This window comes from Scomber japonicus, chromosome 23, assembly GCF_027409825.1.
Source record: "Scomber japonicus isolate fScoJap1 chromosome 23, fScoJap1.pri, whole genome shotgun sequence".
NCBI lineage: Eukaryota > Metazoa > Chordata > Actinopteri > Scombriformes > Scombridae > Scomber > Scomber japonicus.
Genome location: NC_070600.1, coordinates 15410807 through 15433685, shown reverse-complemented (window position 1 = coordinate 15433685; position 22879 = coordinate 15410807). Strand labels below are relative to the sequence as shown.

Below are 22879 nucleotides of genomic sequence, written 5' to 3'. Positions count from 1 at the left end.
TATTGATCTTTGGTTATAAAAAAAATGAGTCTCTACTCATCCTACACCATTCTTTAAGTGTTGTGAGTCATTGCACAGAAAAAGGCTGTCATGCAAATGGAGGCAAGCCTGATGTACTGGGGGTTATGCATACATACATTCAAGACAATTAGCCAATTAGACAACTTCATTTTCCCTGCTTTTAGTTGATTAGCCTCATCCTCAAAGATTGTCTCACTGTCCACCACCGCCTGTATCGAACATCTTCTTACGGCCCTCCATGCCTGACATGGCCTCCACATTCTTACGCCAGTCACCCACTTCACTGGTAAGCACCTGGAATTGAAGAGTAGAAAAATTAACAAGAATAATAAGAGTTTCTTTACACTGGAAAAAAAACATTAAGGTGGTTGTAGGTGAATCGTCAGACAGAAAGACTTAAAGTTTGGGAGTTGTGAATCAGGTACCTTGTCCGTTTTGACATCCTCCTTCTTCACAGACTTCAGGTTGGCTCTGAGATCCATCGAGCCCTTATGTTTGGAGCCCAGGAGAGCTCTCATCATTTCATCTGCTGATACCCTCACCTTTCTAAGGGCAGGCTTTTTGAACTTGCCTCCAAGGTCCTGTACCTTCAGCTTCAGCTCATGAATCTATAAAAAATAGGGAAAAATCACATCTAAGACAAACACAAAAGTAGCTACAGCAAATTTCACTTTGTGCTCTGTTAAGGTTTTTGACATCCAGCATATTCTATTTTTGAGTTATAAGTAAAGTGGTTTGTATAGGTAGAAAAATACAAATACTTTACAAAGTAGTGACTGAGCTATATAATAAGACAGATATGTGCTAGGTGTAGGAGTGTGTTCAGGGACACTTACATCTTTGTTGTGTTTGGTGACTTTGGATTCGCAGTCATATCTCTCCTCATCCACAACATCAATTTTTGAATGAAGCTGCTTGCAAAGACCCTGAGGAGAATCGAAGATTTAACGTTACTTAAACATGCTCATACATCTAACTGATCAGTTGGAGGTCATACTGTACTCATTTCTTTTACTTGTAGCTCGACCATTGACAATCCAGACATTTGCAGAGGGGGCAGCTTCTCTCCTAGATAGCGCACTTTCTCTTCCTCCCTCTCCTGTATCTCCCTCTCCAAATCCTCACAGGCTCTTGTGAGGAGGAGCATCTGATTGGGCAAAACATATCAATCAAAACCAGTCTTTTCTAGTCATATAAACAAACTCTGTGTGGCTATTCTTTTTTTTTGGCAAACATATGTCTTGGTATTACATATAGAATGTATTTGGTACTAAATACTTCATATAGAGTATCATAATCTCTAGTATAATATGGTAAATCATAACCACTCACTTTGAGGGAGAGCTTGCGAGAAGCCGAAATCTTCGACTTCGGCTGTGGACAAAAGTGTCAAATAGTTATACATAATTTGATTTCAATCATAATAACAGTTACTGAGATTATTCAGGTTTGGTAAAGGATCTCACATACCCAGGATGGACAAAATACCAAAATAATTGCAGAATAATTAGTTGCTTTAACATCTTTCAACTAAAATTGAACACAAGCTTCACAAAGACTGTTTTTTTTCCTGGCTCAAATCACTCCTGTCCTTTTGTTCTCTCCCTGCTTATCTAACCAGCACAGGACAAAGTCCATCAACGTTTCCATGTACAACCAAACATGTATGGAAAGTCCTGTGTGTGTGAAACCCACAAGCACTTCATGTGAAAAGATAATGTTTTATTATTAGGATGGAGTCAAGAGGAACGCTCTCAGGATACTGATAACAGCTCTGACAGATAACCACTGTCGGATCTTTGCCATGTGCATAAGGACAATGTGTCCCCTGTCCATGCATGGAGGATTAACACAGTGAAATATAACCAGCTCACCTTATCCCCCTTGGGATTCATCCCGCTGAGTCTGTCAGGCTCCTGAAACAGAAAACAGGGCACATATGAGGATGATGATGCTATAGGCACTCATAATTTGATTTATATGAAAACATAAGTTAAAGAAGTCATTCAGGAATGAAGGATATTAAATGTTCTTACCTCACTCCTATGCACAATAAACAAACAAACACAACAGAGAAACAGTTGTGTATTAGTACAGTTTAGGGTTAATGAGTCACCCCACAGTGTAATTTAAGCGAACAAGACACCACATAGCAAACAGTCCTCAACATCATTTGACAAGAAGATTAAAGCAAGGACGTGGCAAGAGCAGTTCCCTCAACTATATTCAGAATCATCTCAGTTTGTTTTTACACGATGACTGATGACAGCTCATATATTTGTCAATAGCTTCATATAACATCTATATCTGTGAAAACAGACAGAATCCTGTAGCAACAGCAAAGACATTGTAATTAGTTACACTTTCACCGCTGCAAAACTGATGACACATTCTTCTATTGTCTATATTAACAATCATCTTTCATCAATCATTCTAAAACCTTGTAAAGAAATAGCTATTATATTTTAAAAAGTTCTGGTAATACTGGTCAGACTTCCATTTACCTAAACCATAAAAAAAGAACAAATGATTTTGGAAAATTATTAGAAACTAAATGAAAATGTGGAGGATTTACTGAAAAAAACAGAACCCAAACATACATACCAAAAATATGTCTTACCTGGGAATGGGTATCTGCAGAGGTGCAGAGAGTCAAACAGCAGCTACTGAGGACAATGGGCAGCTTTTTATGTGAGCTGGGTGGCGAGTGGACAGCAGATATAACGTCTGGTCCAAAGAATGTGCTGGCACAGGACCAGGCATGAAATATCACCTCCACTGACACTGCGACAACACTGGGGAAGTGTAATAATAAATCATGAGCATTACCTTAATGGTATTGTCCAAACATTGTCTTTCATTACGTGGAAAAAAAGCCAATTTAGACCAATCAAAGAAAAAAAAATTAATCTGTCTTCATATGAAATCATGTAATAGTTTCATGTACACTTACATCATTGTATCTACACTGTACTTTTAGCTTAACTAGTAAATAATTACAAGATTGATTACAGTTAGGATATGTGTAATGACCCAAATGAGAGAGTTTAAATTCTTAGTGATAATGCTGTTGGTTACAATGGGTCTAATACACCCCCAAAGCCTCCATGCATTTCAAAAGCACTGAAACATATTCTAAGAATAGGTCCGGCCTCTTTCCCCCGTTGTAGGCCGCTGTTAACTTTGATAGCATGAATTTAGTAACACTGTCAACACACAGGATCAGACTCAAAGATATTATTCTCCTCAATTATTTATTGTGTGTTTTCTGAACAATTTTGGGTATTGAATCAAACATGTCATCAAAGTCTAATCACATGCAGGCTGTATGGCAGCCATGCAGTAACTGTTAGCTCTTGTCATTGCCACTCTGATTTATCATAAGGGGAACTAGTAGAGTGACATTATCAAGGTTAAATAACAGGAATTAGCTCCTTTGACATTCGTTCTATTCTAATCACAGTTATTATGATGAAAATACTGGTTGGTGTGATTATGTAGGGCCCCTAAAATAACTAGAGGGTAAGAGGCAAATAATAAGAGGTTGTTCCATTTTTGGCTTTGAGTTCAAATGGAAAAGAAGTAGGAGGAAAAGGAAGTTTGTATAGCTGCTACAGTGAATATATTAAAGAAAATGATTCAGACTTTACATAGAATTTTAGGAGATTTGGCAAGAGGAGGAGGAGAGGAAACGTCTTAAATACAACTTAAAAAGATCTAAGATTCAATGTTTTTTAGTGAAAGTGAAGACAACAAGCAAGACAAAGAAGACTGTCAGTCTTTAAAAAAAGAGGAAAAAAGAAGAAATTGCATCCAGCTGTGGCGAGAAGCAGAAAATTGCATCTGAATTGGTCCAAACTCCTTACAACAATCTCTCCTTGGAGCAGGATACGCATTTAGACACATGTACAACCCTATCTCCCCAGAGAGAAACTGAGTAATCTGTAATGGATCTGTTGAATACATCTCAGGAGATCTATAGAGATGATGTAAAACAGTTCATAGTTCTGGGATGTGAAGAAGATGAGCAACAGTTGTTTTGGCACAGTTAAACATCCTGGCAGTGAATAAACAGACATAAACGGAAACATCATTTCAGGGAAAGATTGCAAAAGACTCAAGTTTACGTGCCAAAGCTGATGTTGGAAGCTATTGTTTCTGTGAGCCAGCACATCTGTCTGGTGGGTGGATGATGGACTCCTTAAAACAAACACACACACACAAAGGGGAGGGCAGGGGGAGTTCAGAAAGACCAGCACTTTGAGTTTCACTGTATGAAAAGTGTGGCACAAATATATATAGATACATACTGAATGCTGTATACATAAGTTCAGAGACTCTAACAGGACCATTTTTACCAGTTCATGGTCAACACATTCTGCTTCTTGCCACCTTTTGTTGTAATTTGCCATGTATGTCATAGTTCACTGTTTTTAAGGTTAATGTGCTATAAATAAATAAAATCAACATACTTCACCATTTTATACAAACAGGAAATGATGTGCGATACTTGTTTGTTTCACTACTGTCAACTAAACAACTTTCTGAGGATTTGATACTTTTTTGTTTTCCACAAGTTCTTCTGAAACCACCCACAACTTTATTCCCAATTTTCAGCTTCTCCATGTCCTGTTTGTGTACTGCATTGCAGAAAACAGTAATTTGTATGTAGTATGGATTTGGGACACGTCTCTACCCTGGAGGTTGTAGTGATAATGATGGTTAAATCTTCACCTTATTTCACGCTTTTGTTAAACACTGTCATACCTTGTTCATTAAATAAATCCCCATAAAACAGATACAGTGCTTTAAACTTGCTCACTTATTCATTCATTTGTTAATTAAAATAGCCTGTGCTTGCTCTGACCTCCTCAACTCTGTCAACAACTCTCTTCTGTTCTATGTACATGTGTGTTTTCGTATTCTACACCTGCTGTCAACATTTCTTGGCTGGACTTAATCAAGATTTCAGGGCATCAGTGCTAATCTCAGCCTGAGCTGTGACACTTCTTACAAATCACTTTACTCCTGAGCATCAAGTTTCTCTTCTTTCCACCGACCCATATACCTGAAGTGAGTGCTAAGATGGTTTTCGTAAACAAAGCTTTAGCTACAAGGACATCTTCGGGAGAGTCACATGAAACATGGATGAACCTATGTGGACTCAATGAGTTGTAAAGGGCTTCACAGATTAGAAACAAGAGTGAAAATGTCTTCAAGGTTTAGCTGAGATTTTCACTATACCTCACAGGCCTCAAAGTTTTTCATCTAAATTTATATCCCTATACTGTTGCAGGGCAATATTCTTTTAATATTTGCTGTCCTGTTCCTGTTATATTATAGTGTCAAACACAACCAAACACCCAGTGCTTGTTTCAGCCTCTAATACAACAGGGGGGCACAAGAGCTATACATCAGTGAGACAATACCTCAGTGAGCAATGAGAGCCAATAAAAGGAGGAAGACGCGGGGGACAACAAATGTTCTGTCATCATTTTTTTTTCTTCTCAGTGATCCTCAGCAGGTGGGAGTGCTATTTCTGATGCAACCCAACTCCCCTCTGTCTCCACACAGTCACATACACAAAAAGGAAAAAATAGGGAGGCCACAGTATCGGGGGGAACTGCTTGTAATGCACTTTCTACTGTATCTGCATTCACAAATAGGTAAGTGACAGCCCATCCCATCGTTCTCTTTATGTGGCCGTAAATCAGAACAATTAAACTCATTTTGAACCTCAAGAGGACATCTGCTACAGCTGCATTATCCTCAAGGACAGGCTGCCAGTGCGTGATCTTCAAGGACTCTAGTCTATCCTCTCCTGCTCTTTGGAGTGTTATTTGTTTTTGTCAGTTGTCTGCTATATTTTTATACTCTGTGTTGAAGTAAATCCATTTTCTCAAAGTGCTACAATTTGAGTATTTCATTTTTTTATGCCACTGAATACTTCTTGTTCACTACATCATTTGTACATCAATTCGTTTTATTTTATTTGAAAGCTATAGCTGCTTTGCAGATTAGGATTTTACACACAAAACCTGTGATCAGTGTATGAAATATGATGCATTCTGAATAATTCAACTACTAAATTAAGTAGTACTAAAGTAATTACAATATTCTCCACGTTGACTAAACACAACATCAAAACGGAATCAGTAATATTGATAATGATTCTATAAATATATTGTAATAACACTAATAGATCACTTTGGAAAGGGTTTTGCATGATGATTACTTTATGAGTAGCCTATATTTTAGTAAGTAAAAGGGTCTGAATACTTCCACCAGTGTTTATTCTTCAGTGGTAAGTCTAAGTAAAGGTAATTATCCCCTCTGAAATCAATAGAGGATAAGAAGATGGACAAAATAATAATTAATGCACTTATTATTATTATTATCATTATTGTTGGTATTATTAGTCAAGATACTTTTTTCCCTTTCTTTGTTTCTGTGCCAATGTACCTCTCTCCTTACACTTTTTTGGCTCTTGTACAATCCTCCATAGTTGCACTTTGTTGGACACAGGGCACACAGAACAGCTGACATATGACTTCAGCCAAGTGGCCTGCCATGGCATCCCTCTGCCTGTTGGTATGACCTTGACATTGCCCTCAAAGTTTCCCAGTAGGGTGTAGCAAGTGCCCTGAATGGCCCGCATTACCCTCATACAGTGTATATATCAGCCTAGTCAGTTTATCCAAACAAAACAGTAGGAGGAGTTATGAGATAACTGTTATATGAAATTAATGATTTACTTTTAATAAAGGAGACTGGATTCGAAATATCAAAGTTTAAATTGAATTTATTTAGCTTGTACAAGCGGAGCGTTTTACCAATACAACAGACAGAGTTAAAATAGAAAAGGCTCCTCATGGATCGTAGTTTTTATACTGTTCTCTACTTGGGCTGTCCCAGTCCCCTCCCATAACTGGCAAAAATACCCCATAGATAGCATCATAACGTTTTCTGAGTTCCCTTTATCAGTAGACAAGCAGAAGTTCAAAGATAGGTGCCAACCCCCCTGACCTATTTCTAACCCCCACACAATGGTTGAACTCTCCTTCTGCCAGATTCAGCCAACCATTGAGTCAGGATGAAATAACACAGTCATGCAAAAACAGGAACATACACACATTGTCTGATATAAGACATCTGTAATACAGTATAATCCTAAATTGTTATAACAATAACTGCATGATGGATGTTATTATTGCTTGTTGTCATCTGTGTGTTTATATGCTTGTAAATTGTTAAGGTACTATGTCTGTATTTCTGAATGGGAGAGGTAAAGAATATGCTTTTTGGAATTCTTATTCTTTTTATTAATTTATTAAGCATCTTTTTGACATGTCTGTCTTTATATTCAGCAATTCAGTCAATGCAGTACCATTTTCTCCTTTGGGTCACAGTAAAAGAAACTGAAAAATCTGAATTACCACATAGCAGTTCCATAAGAGGGCTTAAGTGGGGGAAAACAAGTCTACTGAAAAACAATTCAGCTGTTTTGTTGTATTTTATAGACAGAAATGAGAAAATGCAAATATCTGTGTAACGCATAGCCTAACATTCATCATGTCTAATCTTGTCCCTGGGCTAATAAAGTCCGTCCAACTATTCAAGAACTGTCGATGATGAGAATTCATTCTTTTTTTCTTGTAATTATAGTGTATATTTAAAGGCTACATATTGCATATGTTAATTTTAGATTTTGGGGGTTTGAACACAGTGTCTTGGATTCCTGTGGTTTCCATACCCAGTCCAATAAACTATTTGTGGCCTTCACAAATGGAGAAGACCCAAACTGAATAGGTACCAACCTTCTCAAAAACACTGTTCATGCAGAGAGAAAGCACTTCTAAAAAATGAACTCACTAAAAATGTCTGATGTGTGCCTCCACCCACTCATAAGATTTTTATGTATTTATTTATTTTAAATTCTGACTTTGTCCACAAGAGGTCAGCAGACCTTTACACAGCGACATCACATCTTTACTTTGATCAGGAATAAAACAAGAAAGAGTTTAATTTAATTTATAGAACAGTAATAGTAGAATGGCAATAGATTGAAATGTGATAATATGCATGGGGATTCGTTTGGGGTCGGGGTGTGGTACTGTGACCAGCAACGTCTTATTCAATCAGCACTCAGCAGCTTTTCCAGTCAGTGCCGATAAATCCCAGCAGGGGGCAGCAATGCCTCATATCACAGATCTCAGCGGGAAACCGAGGCAGATTTCTGCAGCAGCTACAGTGTCAAGTCAGTGGATATGAAAACAGGATGTAGACATGGGATTCTCAAAATAATAGGCTACCTTTATGACAAATTATTTGAAGATGCCCTCCAGATATTAGTTTTAAGACATACAAATACTCCTACTTTGAATTATAATATGTATCTAATATGGTTTCTGACAATGTAAAACAGATTTCATGCAAATTGAATAAAACTGAAGCCAAGACTTTGGCCAAAATGTCTCCTTTCCATGGACATTCTTGTGTGACATGACCTTTCTTATATACAGTCTATGGACATGACACATGGAGCCATAGTCTGTGTAGTAGAGTTGTGCAGGTGCTCAAAATAGAAATCAGACACTATATTGAAACATTTTATGGCCTGAAGAATAGTAAAGCAATTAAAACAGTAGACATTTAATAAACAAACAAACAAACACTTGTTAAGACTTAAACATTTTCCTTGAATGCCTTTGTTGTTTGTACTCCCACATATATAGTTTTGTGAGACCTTTTTGTTTTTTTTTGTTGTTGATTTGTATGTTTAATATTTCAGTTGAAGTTGAGTGTATAGTTTGAACAGAAACTACCTAAAATAACAGAAATCATCTTTGGGGAAAATTGTAGTAGTTACATTTTAATTTTCTTTTTTAAACTTTGGCTCATGTCTGATATTTGATATATTTTGTATTTTGTGAAATGTGTGTTGCATCTCAAGGCTGCAATAAAAAAAATAGATATCCTTAGCTTATGTGCTTTTAGTTTGAGAATACACTTCCGTTCTCACACATGTGGTGAGCTTCACCCTCCTCCTCCTCCAGCAGCATAAGAAGCACTTTGTCTCGGCGGAGGGAGAGAGGGGTGTTGACAGAAGAAAGAGGGGGGAGGTGAGGGAGACTGTATTGGACTGACCCGGTTCATTTCCACCGCAGACCCTGCAGCAGTAGACAGCAGAGGCCCCGAGGAGAGTACCGAGGGACGGGAGAAGGGGAATCAAGGTGGACCCTGATTTTGGGGTATAGCCTACGGAGACAGTGGGACACTTTTTTTGGATTGGGATGCTGGGGGACACCGGGCGGGGAGGGGGCCCGCATGATTCCCTACAATGATGGTGGTGATGCACCAAGATCAGAGCAACGGATTCCTGCAGAGCACAACATACTGCTGCACTGCAAACCCACAACCGACCCGCTACTGCAGGGCTAGACACCTCCGCTTCTCTCCATCAGAGCTTTAACATACAAAATCGAAATTTCCCCACACCGATGCTTGGAGCCAACCAACCGGGCAACAGTCTTACCTTTGCAGCTCCATTTATGCCCGTCTGCGGGATGAGACTGGGCACTGCAGCGGACGCAGAGATCAGCTTTGAACCGAGCCCGCGTTTTATTGCGCCGCCACGGATTTCAGTGTGCATGGACCGGCTGTTTTGAGCCGTGAAAGTGACAAGAGGAGGGGGGGGAAGATGTTCGTACGATGCTATCGGGGCAAACTGTCGGTGTGGGCCGCTCTGTGCGTGCTGGTGCTCTGCTGGTTTTATATTTTCCCCGTCTACAGGATCCCACGCGATAAAGAAATAGTGGAAGATGTGCTGAGGCAAGGGGAACAGTGGCAGAAGAACCACACTGGCATCGATTTGTACAGGTTCGTCTCAAAGCTCAGATGTCTGTCCGCAGTCTGTACCATAGTGGCCCTTCAGTAGGCTGCAGGGGGTTATAAAGTAGCAGTAAGTTACAGAGCTGAAGAAACTATCCATTTGTTCATATTTGTTTACACTGCATCCACTTTAGCGCAGACTAAATGTTTACTGTTTAATTTAGCAACAAACATCCTCAGTTGGTGTTCTTGGTTCACATTGTTGTCATTGATGGCCTGTAGTCTCCTCCGCTTCCTCCTTTGTCTGTGCTGGGGGTCCCTGGGCATGATATGATTAGGGTGAGGTTGTATTGTAATGGACACCCATAAGGCAATTATGTTTATTATTGCGTTAAAGCCTGTAATGCTCCCAAAAACACATTTTAAGAGGTTTGTGTTCGTCAAACCATTGCACAAATCTATGAATATTACAGTAACACACCACAAAGACTGTATTAAACACCACAGTCACTTTATACTCTTTCACTTGGGCTGTGACCCTGTAAAGCAAACCAAATCAACAGAGCATGTTAGTTACACTGCTGCAGCCTTATTTACGTTATTAAATCTTATTCAGTGGAGAATACGCACAGATAATTCTCTGAGGCAAAGCCGATTAGGACAATCAGAGAAGGTGACACCTGCAGAGCAGAGACCAAGGCCTATAGGGAGCTGGGGTTTCTGTGCTTTTTCCAGTCATACAGCTTTACAGAACTTGTGTTTAGTAAGGTTTTGTCCTATAGATTTTTCAGAATTGATAACTAAAACTGACTGTTTATTATTTAATCACCACATAAATAATCCAAAGCATTTCCTCATGCTCAGTGGTTCTTTGTCCTACCCATATAAATATGCATCTTTTAATGGATGTCTCAAGTCAAATAATTAAGCAGTTATTCCAGCCTGTTTCTTACCAGAATCTTAGCTGTCCTTTTCAATCCAATTTGTGTCAAACTGTCCAGAGATCACCAGGCACCAGATTTATTATTATCCCTCATTCTGTCTGCACAGGAAGTTGCTGTCAGAATGCTGCGATCCACGGAAGATGTTTGCCGTGACCAAGGAGAACTCCCCAATAGGAAAGGTCCTGTGGTACGATGGCGAGTTTTACCACTCGCACACAGTCAACAATGACACCTACCCACTCTTTGTGCCGGTAAGCCCGAGACTGCAAGCATGTAATTACCATAAATAGAACTACAAGCTTAATGTTCATATAACAGTGCTTTCAACATTGTGGTGGCTGTCTGTTTGTTAAGTCATCACATGCAATGAAAATGAACATTCACTTACTCTTTAAAGACTGTGTAATGCATTTCTTTATGGGGTTTTTTGTACCTCAGAGAGCCACAGAATACCAGAGAATCCCTCGCCACGAGACACATGACTTTGACATAGACAGCTGTGTTCTTGAAAAGTAACTACAGCCAGATGATGGAAAATGTTTTTTCTGCCACTCAGCGCAATATGACACTGTTGTGGGGACTGTGGGTTTTAACATGGATCCTTGTTGATCCATAATGGAGGCGGGGAGGGGAGTGATAGAGCAGACGGACACCCTTGAACGAGACAGAATAACTGGTATAGTGTTCTCTGTGTGAGAGGAGTCAATATTCAGAAGTGGAGATGTGCAGAAGAGTCTGCTAGAGCAAGAAGATGATGAAAGATGCTGTAAATGCATAAAAGCATCTTTTAACTTCCTTTTTGTCACTTAAGCACCAATCAATTTCTGCAGTGACAGGATGTAGAATTAGAGGTGCAGATGATGAAAAATGATCAAAATATCATTTGTGGGGGTTTTTGTTTGCTTTTTAGCAGCAAATCGGGTTTCTTTCTACATTTATACTTTATTGATCCAGTGAAGTTCAGTCTAATCTAGGAGTGTTGAAACTGTGAGTAATAAACTGGAAGTGGTTTGCTTCAAGTTTCCGCATTCATTTGCAACAGTGTATGTCGAAACTTGTACCTAATGTGTATTTGTGTCTCAGTGTATGTATATCTATTCTCAGATAAGGTCTGTAGGGGGGTTGTTACATGGTTCTATGTCAGTATGTGGGTGTGCACATGTAGATAGGTGTGTTTGTTCCTGGGACAAAATGAGGAACTGTTCCTGTGTCTCACGAATAATCAAGATTGGACCCCTATTACTGATGCTGCAGATCTGAGGTCAAATATTTGTAAAATGGTTGTAAAATGTAATGATTATCTGACCCTAATTTGCAAGCGTGAGCTGTGAATGTTCATTCATGAGGGGTGGGGGGAGGTGAGGGTGAATAAAAAAAGGAATATGAAGAGTGAATGGCCAAGCTAAACCATGGTGCGTGTGTGTGTGTGTGTGCATGAATATGTACCAGTGGGTTTAAAGACTTTAATGTAACTGGGTTTTTTTGTGATGTAGAGATAATGCAATGTTTTAATGTCCTATATCAAGAATATTTTGTTCATTGGAATCACAAAAAAGACTTCTGAGTTTGCAGCCATGCTAGAAGCACTGTGAGACTGAACACAAAGTGTAGCTGTTGTTTTTCATATATATGGATAAATGTGTGCATTCTGTATATGTGGACAAATAAAATATTAAATTGTTGACCTGCTGATGGTGCTAGAGGAGGAGGATCAGGATTCAGGGATCATCAAAGTTTTTCTTTAATTCTGGGGGGACATTAATGCCTATACTACATTATTTCCCACTCCATTATGTAGATTTTGCCACAATTTTGACTGGCTGAGGAAATATCAGGGGACCACCAAAATCAGTAGGATTCATCCTCTGGACACCATTGGTTGTCTGTATAAAATTTCACTGCAGTCTGTTAAATAGTAGTTGAGATATTTCAGTCTGGATCAAATAAAGCCACTAGGATAACTAAACATGTATTTTACCACTTACAAGTGGGTTTGAAATGCTATTTTCAATGTTAAGATTTCTGCCACCATCTCAGTTCAATTCAGAATTAATGAAATTATTTTTACATTTAAAAAAATTCAACAGCAACATGTCCCAGTTTGTTTGGACAAGCTACCTTTTTTGGGTGGTGGCAGAATGTCAACTGTAGATATCTCAACACGTCTGTGACCACAATATTTGCAAGGCTATATTCCACTCAGGATAAGAAAGATAATAACAGTGTTTTTTGTGACATTTCACCAAACTGACCGTTGAAAAGGCAGTTACAAAATGCAAGAGTCAGTTAGACTTCTACCAGTTTTGTTACCATGTTACCATTTGTTAAACTCTGCTCATGTAAGTTAATATATGTTGTTTTTGGATGTGCTGTTAGCTAATCATTACACTGTGTGTAGCGGAGATAGGGTTACCTTTTTTTATAGCTTGCTTGCGTTTTCTCATCAAGCTCATAAATTGTGGCGAGTTATGTGTTTCCCAGAAGGAAGGTACCTAGTATTTAGGTGGGGTGGACAACGCTCTCACACACTCTCAACTACCATTGCTGTGATTGCAGGTCTGAACACAGACAGACAGCCACGCTACACCAAGCTGGCAACAGCTACAGTATCTGGGCATCTGCCAGGGAATGTGCCAATTAGGGCTTTGACTGTTAATTGCTGGTTTGTTCAATGGCTCAAACAGAGCAACCATACAGTTCAGTGGACTGTACAGTTGATTCCTTATATAGTTCCTCTATAAGTTATGTATATATACACACATATATATATATATATACATATATACACATATATATACATACATACATACATACATATATACACACACATATACATATACATATACATATATATATATATATATATATGTACAGTAACATTAATATAAAGCAAAAATATACCATATGAACCAATCCAAAATATGTCAGAATATTAATAAGCTATTTGGATTATTGGTAGTGATAACGTTCCAGATTTAGTTGGACCATGTGATACTAGAAGTTTCCCCATCTCAAGTTTTAGCCTAGCTTGCTGGTTCCCCTCCGCAGCTTGATGTGCTGTTAGCAGAGTATTGTCGTCTCTGACTCAACCCCCTGTCACGGTCCAAAAGAGACCCTGAGGGAAGGAGAGGTGTGTGTCTGTACTTTTGTGTGTGTATTCTCAAGTGTGTGCACTCCACAGGGAATAATGGGCACAATTGTTTCCGTCGTCTCATTTAATCCATGCCTTAAATACAGCCAAGACAAAGAGAAAGACATTTTTGGCCCTTGTCACATGAAGCGTGGCATTTCAGTGTCCTATGTAACCACTTTTATTACTGCCTTATACAAGGCTGTGATTCAGACAGTGATTCCCAAACGGGGGTACTTTCCAGGGGGGTATGTGGAAAGATTGTAGAGTAGCTCAGTTCATCTGGAAAAATATGATTTGATTTAAACTATATTTATGCAGATAAATAAATACATCCAATAATTACTTTGATTACAACTTTAGTCTGTGTAAAGTTTTTTGTTTTTTTAAATTCCATTTATCAGAATTTACTGGTGCAAATTAGCTGTTAACCTCAGAACATTTACATGGACATTGTTAAAATGTTAGTGTTGATTATTGTGCATTGCCCCTATTGAATAAATAAGTAATACATAAATCTTCACCAACTCACTTTTTGTTGCAGTGAAGAGTGCATGAAAACCAGTTAGCAAATGAGCTAATGAATTAAAAGAGTTAGCTAAAAGAAGCTTAAAAGATCAATTTGAAATAGGTAGTTGAAATGAACTGTTCAAACTTACTTTTATTATAGTATGTCATAGAAATACAGTTGAAACATTTGGCTAAGAATATTGGACAAATGGTTTAATAGATAGAAGATACTTAAAAGGACTAGCTTGAAATAGTTAGCTAAAAGTAGTGGATGAATTGTTGAAACGTCCATTTTAAACCTGATCAAACAAACCTTAACATTCACTGTTATATATCAATCATTTTAAATAATTTAACATCCAGTCAATCTGTAGCAGGATGAGTGCTTGTTGAGACAAAGGAGTATTTGAGTTGATCTTACAGGAAGCTGTGAGATAAGGACCAGGTATAGAGCGCAGTGAGACATTTACAGACTTGACAGATTGAGGGTACTTTTTTGGAAGATTCCTGTTTGTGAAATATGTTTTATAGACAAATAATGTGGGCACCTTTGGTTAAAAGTTCAAATTTATTTAGTTCTTGCCCAGATGGAATTTGCAGATCGGTTTATGTCCTTGCTTTACAGTACTGCTTTCTCTTTGCAGATTTGTCTATGTTGGCTTGTTATTCCTGATTAAATTTCATCACGCATAATGTAGACGTTGTTCCAGGAGCATACTCAGACACAGAATCTGAGTCAGTCGCTGTATGACCTTTGCTTGCTTACGTCCACCTTCGAAGTTCTGGAGTTTTGCTGAACATGGTGATTCTTAAACCAGCTTCAATTTTAGGATCTAAGTCAAGAGAAATGAATGTGGTTTTGTATGTGGATGTCAAGGTACTTGTGTCTGTGAGTGCAATAACAGCTGTATGTTTTTTCCTGCTCAGGACAACCCTCTGCCGCTACCCCTGAAGAAGTGTGCGGTGGTGGGCAATGGCGGCATCCTCAGGAACAGCAAATGCGGGCGAGAAATTGACCAGGCTGACTTCATCATGCGGTGAGAAACAAGAGACTTTGTTGATCTGTGACTGCTTTTTTTGCTCCACCAAATTTGAATCAGCTGTTTTGAAGAAAGCAACCAAACACTATCAGCCATCAGTGATAATGAGAGCTGGTGAGAGGCAGAGAGAGAAAAATGGGCCACAGCGAGGGCAAGTGAGAAAGTTGAGGCGTGAGTGTGAAACCCTTATCTTCCCGGAAACTGTGACAACTACAAGAGAGAGTGAGTTTAAGTTAATGAGTATACTACCATTAGGCTGAATGAAAAACAGACAGTCTGATGTTAATGTTGTAATGTAATAAAATATGGTGAATCATTGTATAATATAATACCATACAATAAAACAGACTAGACTACAGTGTAATAATAAAAATTATAATAGCTAATAATAGTCATCTTCATAATACTAAGAAGAAGAAATGGAAGGAGAAGAGGAAACAACTGAACACACACACAAAAATAAAAAATAAAAAATAAATACAAAGAGAGGAGGCAAGACCAGACAGGGGAATGGAGAGGCGAGTGAGAGGCCCCCGCCACCAGGCCCCAAGCAGGCCAAACGGGGAGCGAAAGGCTACCCCCCACACACACCTCTTTTCTCCTACCTCCTCCTCTTTTTTTCTTACCAATGTTTTCATTTATTTTATTTTATTTTAATTTATTTCTTTGTTTTTTTTGTTTCTCCTTCTCTTCGTTTAGTTTGAATTACTTTTCATTTTAGGGGCGGTCCTGCCTGGAGCTGCATCCAGACTTTTAGGTGGATGCCAGCCCGGGCGACGTCTAGTAACAACAGCTTGCATGTTGTTCATGCTGCATGCCCTTATGTACTGCCTCTGTGCTCTCTAACGTGACTGATGTGTATTGTCACAGAGGTTATCGCACATGGATACCAGGCTTAACCACACAAACCTCTGTGTTGTTACATCAATCATCTGATAACAATGATGACCAACATTTTGCGGTGGATATTATTATTTTATTGCACTACAACGTAACATGTATTGTGATTTTAAAACCAGTTAGGCATGGTAGAGATAAGAAAATGTCTCATCATATATTTGGAGGTTAATGCCAAACTGAAACAAAACATTTTTAGGCCGCATCAGCTGTTTTATATCAGGGGGACCCAAAAGATAGCAGAACAGTTGAAGGAAAAGGGTTACTATGGAACATTTTTGAAGCAGAGCAGGACTGAAAAAGACACGAGTGGAAAACTGTGAGGAAGGAAACACAAGCGAAGACACAATGGCACTTCCCCAAAACTGACCTTCCTAGCTGTCCTTAAGTTCTTGCCTTGTGGGTATGCTGCAACCATAAATATCCTGTCTGTGGCAGAAGAGACAAACAGTTAAAGCCATCATGAAATTGCTCTATAATTACAGTAATGGAATCAACTAAACACATTATCTTGCAAGCTTGAAACGCAAATTTAATATAGTAACATAATTGTGGTTGATACTAGTAAATCTGAGACACTGTTTGTGTGTCTGTGGTTGTGACACAAGCAAATGGGAAATGAATTAAAGGATGAGTTCACAATTTTTCAAGTCTTTCTTAAAACAACAGGTGCTCAAATTGTCAAATTGAATTTTTTTTGTTTGGTTTTTCTTGCTGTAATCATTCCTCCTGTTCATACTGACCATTAGAAGATCTCTACATTTTGCACAGGAGGGGGACTATGGATGTAATGCATTTTTATCTGAAGCTAATATGAAACCTCAGCTGTCCAAATGAGTCAAATCATATAGACATCTTTCAACGTTACAGTCTTTTTAGTATGAAAGTCCCTAGTTTTGTTACTGTACTTCCACTGCCGCTCAACAGGGGAACACTGCCAAAGGAAACACAGAAGTTGATGCCAAAAAAGATTGTAAATATATATATCCACTTGACTAACTCAGACTGCTGAAGTCTCATATTAATTTCAGATAAACCTTTAAATGTATTTTTGCACATTTTTTGGCTATTTCTTTGGATTTTGACCCCATCACTTAAATTGGAAGCAGTTGTAATAGTCAGTATGAGCAGGAGGAATGATTACAGTGAAGAAAATCTCTTTCAGTGTTCATTTGGGGATGACAAACTTTAAAAATTGATCTATCCTTTAATCTGCTTCTCTGCTTGCAATTATAATTGAATCTAATCAAGAGGTTAATAATTATAGCCATTTTATAATTGTAGCCAGGTTAATGGCCATGATGACAAATCAAGGAATAGTTTTATCGTGTGTGTATGCTTGGTTAGCTTATATAAATCATTATCATGGGTATCATTTTACATTTTACTGACAAGTTTGTGAAATGCTATATTGTGTGTTTTACTCATTTAGGTGTAACCTTCCACCACTTTCAAAGGAATATATGGGGGATGTTGGAAACAGAACACATCTAGTGACAGCCAACCCCAGCATCATAGAGAAAAGGTAATCAGCTTGTTTTTTAAGATTCAGAATGGCATAATCAACTCTGTTCTCAAATAGTACTGGGTAGATTTACTAACATAGATAGAAATGGCACTGCAGTGATGTGAAGAGATGCACTGTGACATAAAAAGTCAGGCATGAATAGGATTTAAAAATGGTAAAATAAAATAAACTGAATAAAACAGACAGCCTGTTCTAAACTGTGTATAATCCACACAGCACAGACTATTATGATTTTTTAGCATTGCATCTTCAAATGACATCCAGGCAGGAAATGAACTCTACTGGTGACTCTAACAGTACGTGGATTCAAAAGTAGAACATCTGTCGTTACATGACAACAATTAGACTTACTCCCGCACTTTCTCCCTATCACTGTTTCTGTACTTAGGTTTCAGAACCTTCTGTTGTCGAGAAAAGATTTTGTGGAAAAGATGAAGATCTACGGCTCCAGCTACATCTACATGCCAGCATTCTCTATGAAGCCTGGCACCGACCTGTCAATGCGGGCGCATTACGCCCTGGCAGACACCTCCTCCAACCTCACCGTGCTCTTTGCCAACCCGGAGTTCCTGCACACTGTGGGAAAATTCTGGAAGGCCCGCGGCGTGCATGCCAAACGCCTCTCCACGGGGCTCTTCCTGGTCAGCTTGGCCTTGGGGCTGTGCGAGGAAGTGACGACTTACGGTTTCTGGCCGTTTTCCGTTGACCTAGACGAGCAGCCAGTCAGTCATCATTACTACGACAACATCCTGCCCTATAAGTGGTTCCATGCCATGCCGGAGGAGTTTGTCCGACTTTGGCACCTGCACAAAAGCGGTGTGCTCCGTGTGAGGGTGGGACACTGCCCCCCTCAGGAGAAAGGAAGTTCAGTTGGTTACAGAAAGCACATGAAGATTTAAGGGTTGCAAGCCAGCAGGAAGCTGATGTCATGACACACGTGTGCACATAATATTTCCTCTGAGGAACCCCCGGTACTGCATCTGTGTCCATACACCGCTCCCCCATCCCTAAATATTATGAAAATGTCCTCCAGCAAGCACACATGCAGGCATTCACATGATGTAAATATATTCATACATTCCCAAAACTTGCCATATCTTTACCCCTGGTTACTGAAATTGTGTGTGTGTGCATGGATGTGTGTTTTTTACAGAAAGCCTCAGCTGGAACTAATAAAGGTGAACACGTCTGGGGTTGGATGGGTGTGGGATGTTTTTTTTTTTTCGTATACTGACTACTGTATCTGACTGACATATGGGGCAGCTGGACCAAACCCCCCTCTGGGTCTTTGTTAAACAAAGACAGAAGGCGTGGAGGACTAGGGGGAGTAATAAAGCACACTGAAAGACTGGCGAAATGCAAGGAACAAGGGAGAGATAATGGTGTCCTGGTACCTCGCTTGAATAGGACTGAAATTTAATGGAGGACAAAAAGAAGAATGGCAGGGAGGGGAAAGAGTGAAAGCTGGCTGGTGTGTGTATAAAAGGATTTTTCTTTAACCGAGCGCTTGATTGGCATTCTTCAGTGCCAAATAGAGCTTTAGTTAAAGCAGGAGCCATTAGAAATGGAGTCTTAAGTACAATATCCCCTAGAATGTTTAGCCAAATTGCTTAGCCTTTCACTGAAAAGGGAAAATAAGTACACCGTGCTGTCTGCATATTGTTTTTGTTTGCCAGATGTGAATCTCTGGATTAATGTGAATTCTTTTAGGTCTCTATGTTTTCAGTGGCTATAAAGAAAACATTATCAACATATATTATCAGAAAAGAACAATTGCTGCAAAAAAAACATAACTGATGAATTGGTAGAATTAAATCACAAGCAGGCTCCTTAAATTCACCTCTTAAGAGGGGCTGCTGAAATTCTTGTAACTGTACTATACTTGCCATGTGCCAAGCCAAGGGAACAGTGGTCTCTTTGATACACAGTCTTCCACTGTCCTTGCGCTCTCAAATGGTGAGACACTGCTAGAAAGAGGGGTAGTAGTGATAGAAAAAGACTAGAGACTCAATGTCACAGAGTGGACTTTTACCTTTTCTTTTTAGATGTTGTACACCTCATATGATAAATTGTGATTAATCATATCATTATTTGTGTAATTATTATTATTTTGCATTGGTGAACAGAAGGAACTAAGCATCTGTTCTGTTCATTTTTATGATATATTTTGACATTTTTTTGTGCACAAGGGAAGAATAAAATGCTTGTGTGCAAGCCAACATAACAGACAAATGTTAGGTACTTGCAGCTGAAATGCAATGTACTTTACTTAACTTGTTTTCTGTTTTGTTTTTTGTAAAAAAAAAAAAAAAAAAAAATTAAAAAAGAAGAAAAGTTATTTAAAGTGATAAATGTGACCGTGCCATATTGTCAATACTGCAACAAAGGATGACGCTGCATGGAAGTGAAAGTGCATGGAGTGTACCACAATCTTTTAAAATACTCCTCAGACTCATGTTGTTAAAGAAATTGTTGATAGATTAGCACTTTAAGATTTATCAGCTCTATGTCTTTTAAACTGAACAAGGTCCAGTGCCTATGAGATATATTAGGGTACAAACAAAACAAAATGATTCATACAAGGGATATTCCTCATGCTGAACATCCTCCTGTCTGTGATTTTCTTGTTTAACCTTGGATTTGTGGATCACTTTGACAATATGTGATATATCACTGAAATGCACACTTTCAAAAATGAAAATTGATGGACACTTTGACCAATTTGTTTTTGTTTTGTTTTACTTATTGTGACATTTCTTATTTGCACATATGTTTTTTTGTTTTCCTGCCCAATATTGTGAATGAATGAGATGCAACATAATGTGAATCTAAGTAAGCATGATTATTTTTAATGTGTATGTTCTTTGTTAAATAGTTTCAACCTCAACTGATATTGTTTTATATCTATTTCCATTATGTTCAGAGTCATATTTTCATTCCATACTGTTAAAGGAGCCACTACAAAGCTGAGATTTCTTAATGGAAAGGAGATCAATCTGTGAAGTGAATGTTGGTCTTTAATTCTTTGATGACGAACTAGTTTTAGGTCTCCAATCATTCTTGAAAAGTTTACTTTTTAAAAAGTTAACACCCAGTAAATTGCAGCTGTTGTTACCAAAAAACAGGGAACTCTTTGGTACTGCTATAATCTGTTTTGCTTACACTCACTTATCATGTGTATCTCGTAAATCAACTTTTAAAACATTGACTCTGATGTCACATATTTTTAAAATGATTTCTGTTACTGATATAGCATGGAAGAACATGTAAGAGCAATACCGTCAATGATGAGTTTCATTACAGTCACAGCTTTCATATCTGGTTGAACACGCCAACATGTATTCACTATGTCTCCATCATGCTTGTGTTTCCTGTGTTTTATCACACATTGTCAGGATCATATTTCAGGAGGGAACAGTTTGAGATGAGCTAAGATTTGGAGGAGAAGAGTTTGATCCTTTATAATATGAAGCTACATTCATGCAGTGTTTAGCTTAGCTTAGCATAATCACTGGAAGACCACTAGCTTACCAGCACTTCTAAAGCTCACTAATTAACACTTAACTATATCTGCTTTGTTAAGTACATGAGCATTAGAAGTGCTGATAGGTGAATTTTGTTCCTTTCGGACAGAACCAGGCTAGCCGTTTCCCCATTTCTTGCCATTATGCTACGCTAAGCTAACTGACTGCTGCCTGTCGCTTCACATATTTAGGATACAGATATTTAAATGGTATCAATCTTCTCATCTAACTCTCTGCAAGAAGAGCATCATTTTCCAAAACTTTTTCTTTAAAGCCACCAATGTGAACGTGAGGTCCATGAAATGAAAAAGTGGAAAAAGACAGGAAAAAATGGAGGAAGATCCACCCACAGTGGTATTATTGTCATCCATCTCCATTCCCATCTCAGGCCAGTTGGTCACATTTATCAAGCTACAGTATGTATGGCTGCATTGTGACCAATTGGTTCGGATGTGGTCACGGAAAGGTCACGTTAGATCCCCCGGAACAGACATATGATTAGCTGCAGTGTCCTTAAACAAGACACTCGCTGTGTGTGTGATAAACCTTTAGTTCTGTACGCTTGGTCCATGTCATGATGACCATTTCTTCTTCTATTTTTAACTCATATTTAGTCCTTGTAGAATTCCTCATCCAGGCTGTCGAAAAAGTGGTTAGGGTTAGCACAGAGTCTCAAAGGACAAGTTTGGTATGTCTTCACAGTATGAGGACAAACAATATCATAAATTACATGAAAAACATAATTTAGGGAGCGCAGCCAGAGGTCGTTTGCTGCATGTCACACCCTCCTCTCTCTCCCATGTTTCCTGTCTGTCAACTCCTGAATAAAGGTGTTTATACCGAAAAAAAATCGTAGATAGAAAAACTTAATTTAGTGTTGTCAAGTAGTTAAAGCATTTTGTGTTGTTATGATAAAACTAAGTTGTTTAGGCAGAAAAAACATCAAGTTCAGGATTTTACTGTGATTATAGCACCAATTTCAAATTATTCTGTCCAATTTTTCTGTAGAAAAATGAGACAATCTGCATCAAAGTTGGTGCTTTTTGGAGTTTTTTGATACTATCAGGGGTGCCAGGAATTTTATAAATGGCTTTAAGAAACTTAGATTAAATCCCAAATAAATATATTTAAATGAAGTGTATCTAAAATGTAGCATACTGTCGTTCTCTGATTTACATCATACCAGTTTAGTTATGGTGATGCTGTAAATTACGTCAAAACATATGCTATGACCTGGATTTGATAAATATCAGTCAAGAGTTCACAACTTTCTTACATATTTAAATTGTTGTTATGCCAAGCTTGATTGTTTTAAACAAAATATATAAATGTGCTTTATTTTCTTTGACCGACTGACTTTGTTACAGAAAAAAAAGACTACTTTTCGTAAGCATTGCTGTTTGCAACACCCTGCCTGTCATCTCCTCAGTTCATCTGAGTCATCTCATGTGAAC

The 22879-nt window shown here is 38.4% G+C and overlaps 2 protein-coding genes across 2 annotated transcripts; one reads left to right on the top strand and one right to left on the bottom strand.

Moving 5' to 3' along the window:
• Positions 1-1916, bottom strand: LOC128353384 (troponin I, slow skeletal muscle-like). Its single transcript, XM_053314073.1, has 6 exons — positions 1896-1916; positions 1354-1395; positions 1037-1168; positions 858-947; positions 447-629; positions 1-315 (listed from the first exon to the last, which is right to left on the bottom strand). The coding sequence occupies exons 1-6, from the start codon at positions 1914-1916 to the stop codon at positions 214-216; spliced, it is 570 nt and encodes a 189-aa protein (XP_053170048.1). The 3' UTR covers positions 1-213.
• Positions 1917-9636: 7720 nt separating this feature from the next.
• On the top strand, positions 9637-18932 carry st8sia1 (ST8 alpha-N-acetyl-neuraminide alpha-2,8-sialyltransferase 1). Its single transcript, XM_053314074.1, has 5 exons — positions 9637-9900; positions 10903-11047; positions 15364-15473; positions 17806-17898; positions 18290-18932. The coding sequence occupies exons 1-5, from the start codon at positions 9722-9724 to the stop codon at positions 18798-18800; spliced, it is 1038 nt and encodes a 345-aa protein (XP_053170049.1). The 5' UTR covers positions 9637-9721; the 3' UTR covers positions 18801-18932.
• Positions 18933-22879: the final 3947 nt, after the last annotated feature.

What these genes read in the sequence shown, in the direction of transcription:
- LOC128353384 (XM_053314073.1), bottom strand. Translation starts at nt 1,916, where the DNA reads ATGAATCCCAAGGGGGATAAG. An exon ending in CTCGCAAGCTCTCCCTCAAA is followed by an intron (nt 1,169 to 1,353) that starts GTGAGTGGTTAT and finishes TTGCCCAATCAG; the next exon opens with ATGCTCCTCCTCACAAGAGC. An exon ending in AGGATGTCAAAACGGACAAG is followed by an intron (nt 316 to 446) that starts GTACCTGATTCA and finishes CTTCAATTCCAG; the next exon opens with GTGCTTACCAGTGAAGTGGG.
- st8sia1 (XM_053314074.1), top strand. Translation starts at nt 9,722, where the DNA reads ATGTTCGTACGATGCTATCGGGGCAAACTGTCGGTGTGGGCCGCTCTG. An exon ending in CCTACCCACTCTTTGTGCCG is followed by an intron (nt 11,048 to 15,363) that starts GTAAGCCCGAGA and finishes TTTCCTGCTCAG; the next exon opens with GACAACCCTCTGCCGCTACC. An exon ending in CAGGCTGACTTCATCATGCG is followed by an intron (nt 15,474 to 17,805) that starts GTGAGAAACAAG and finishes TTACTCATTTAG; the next exon opens with GTGTAACCTTCCACCACTTT.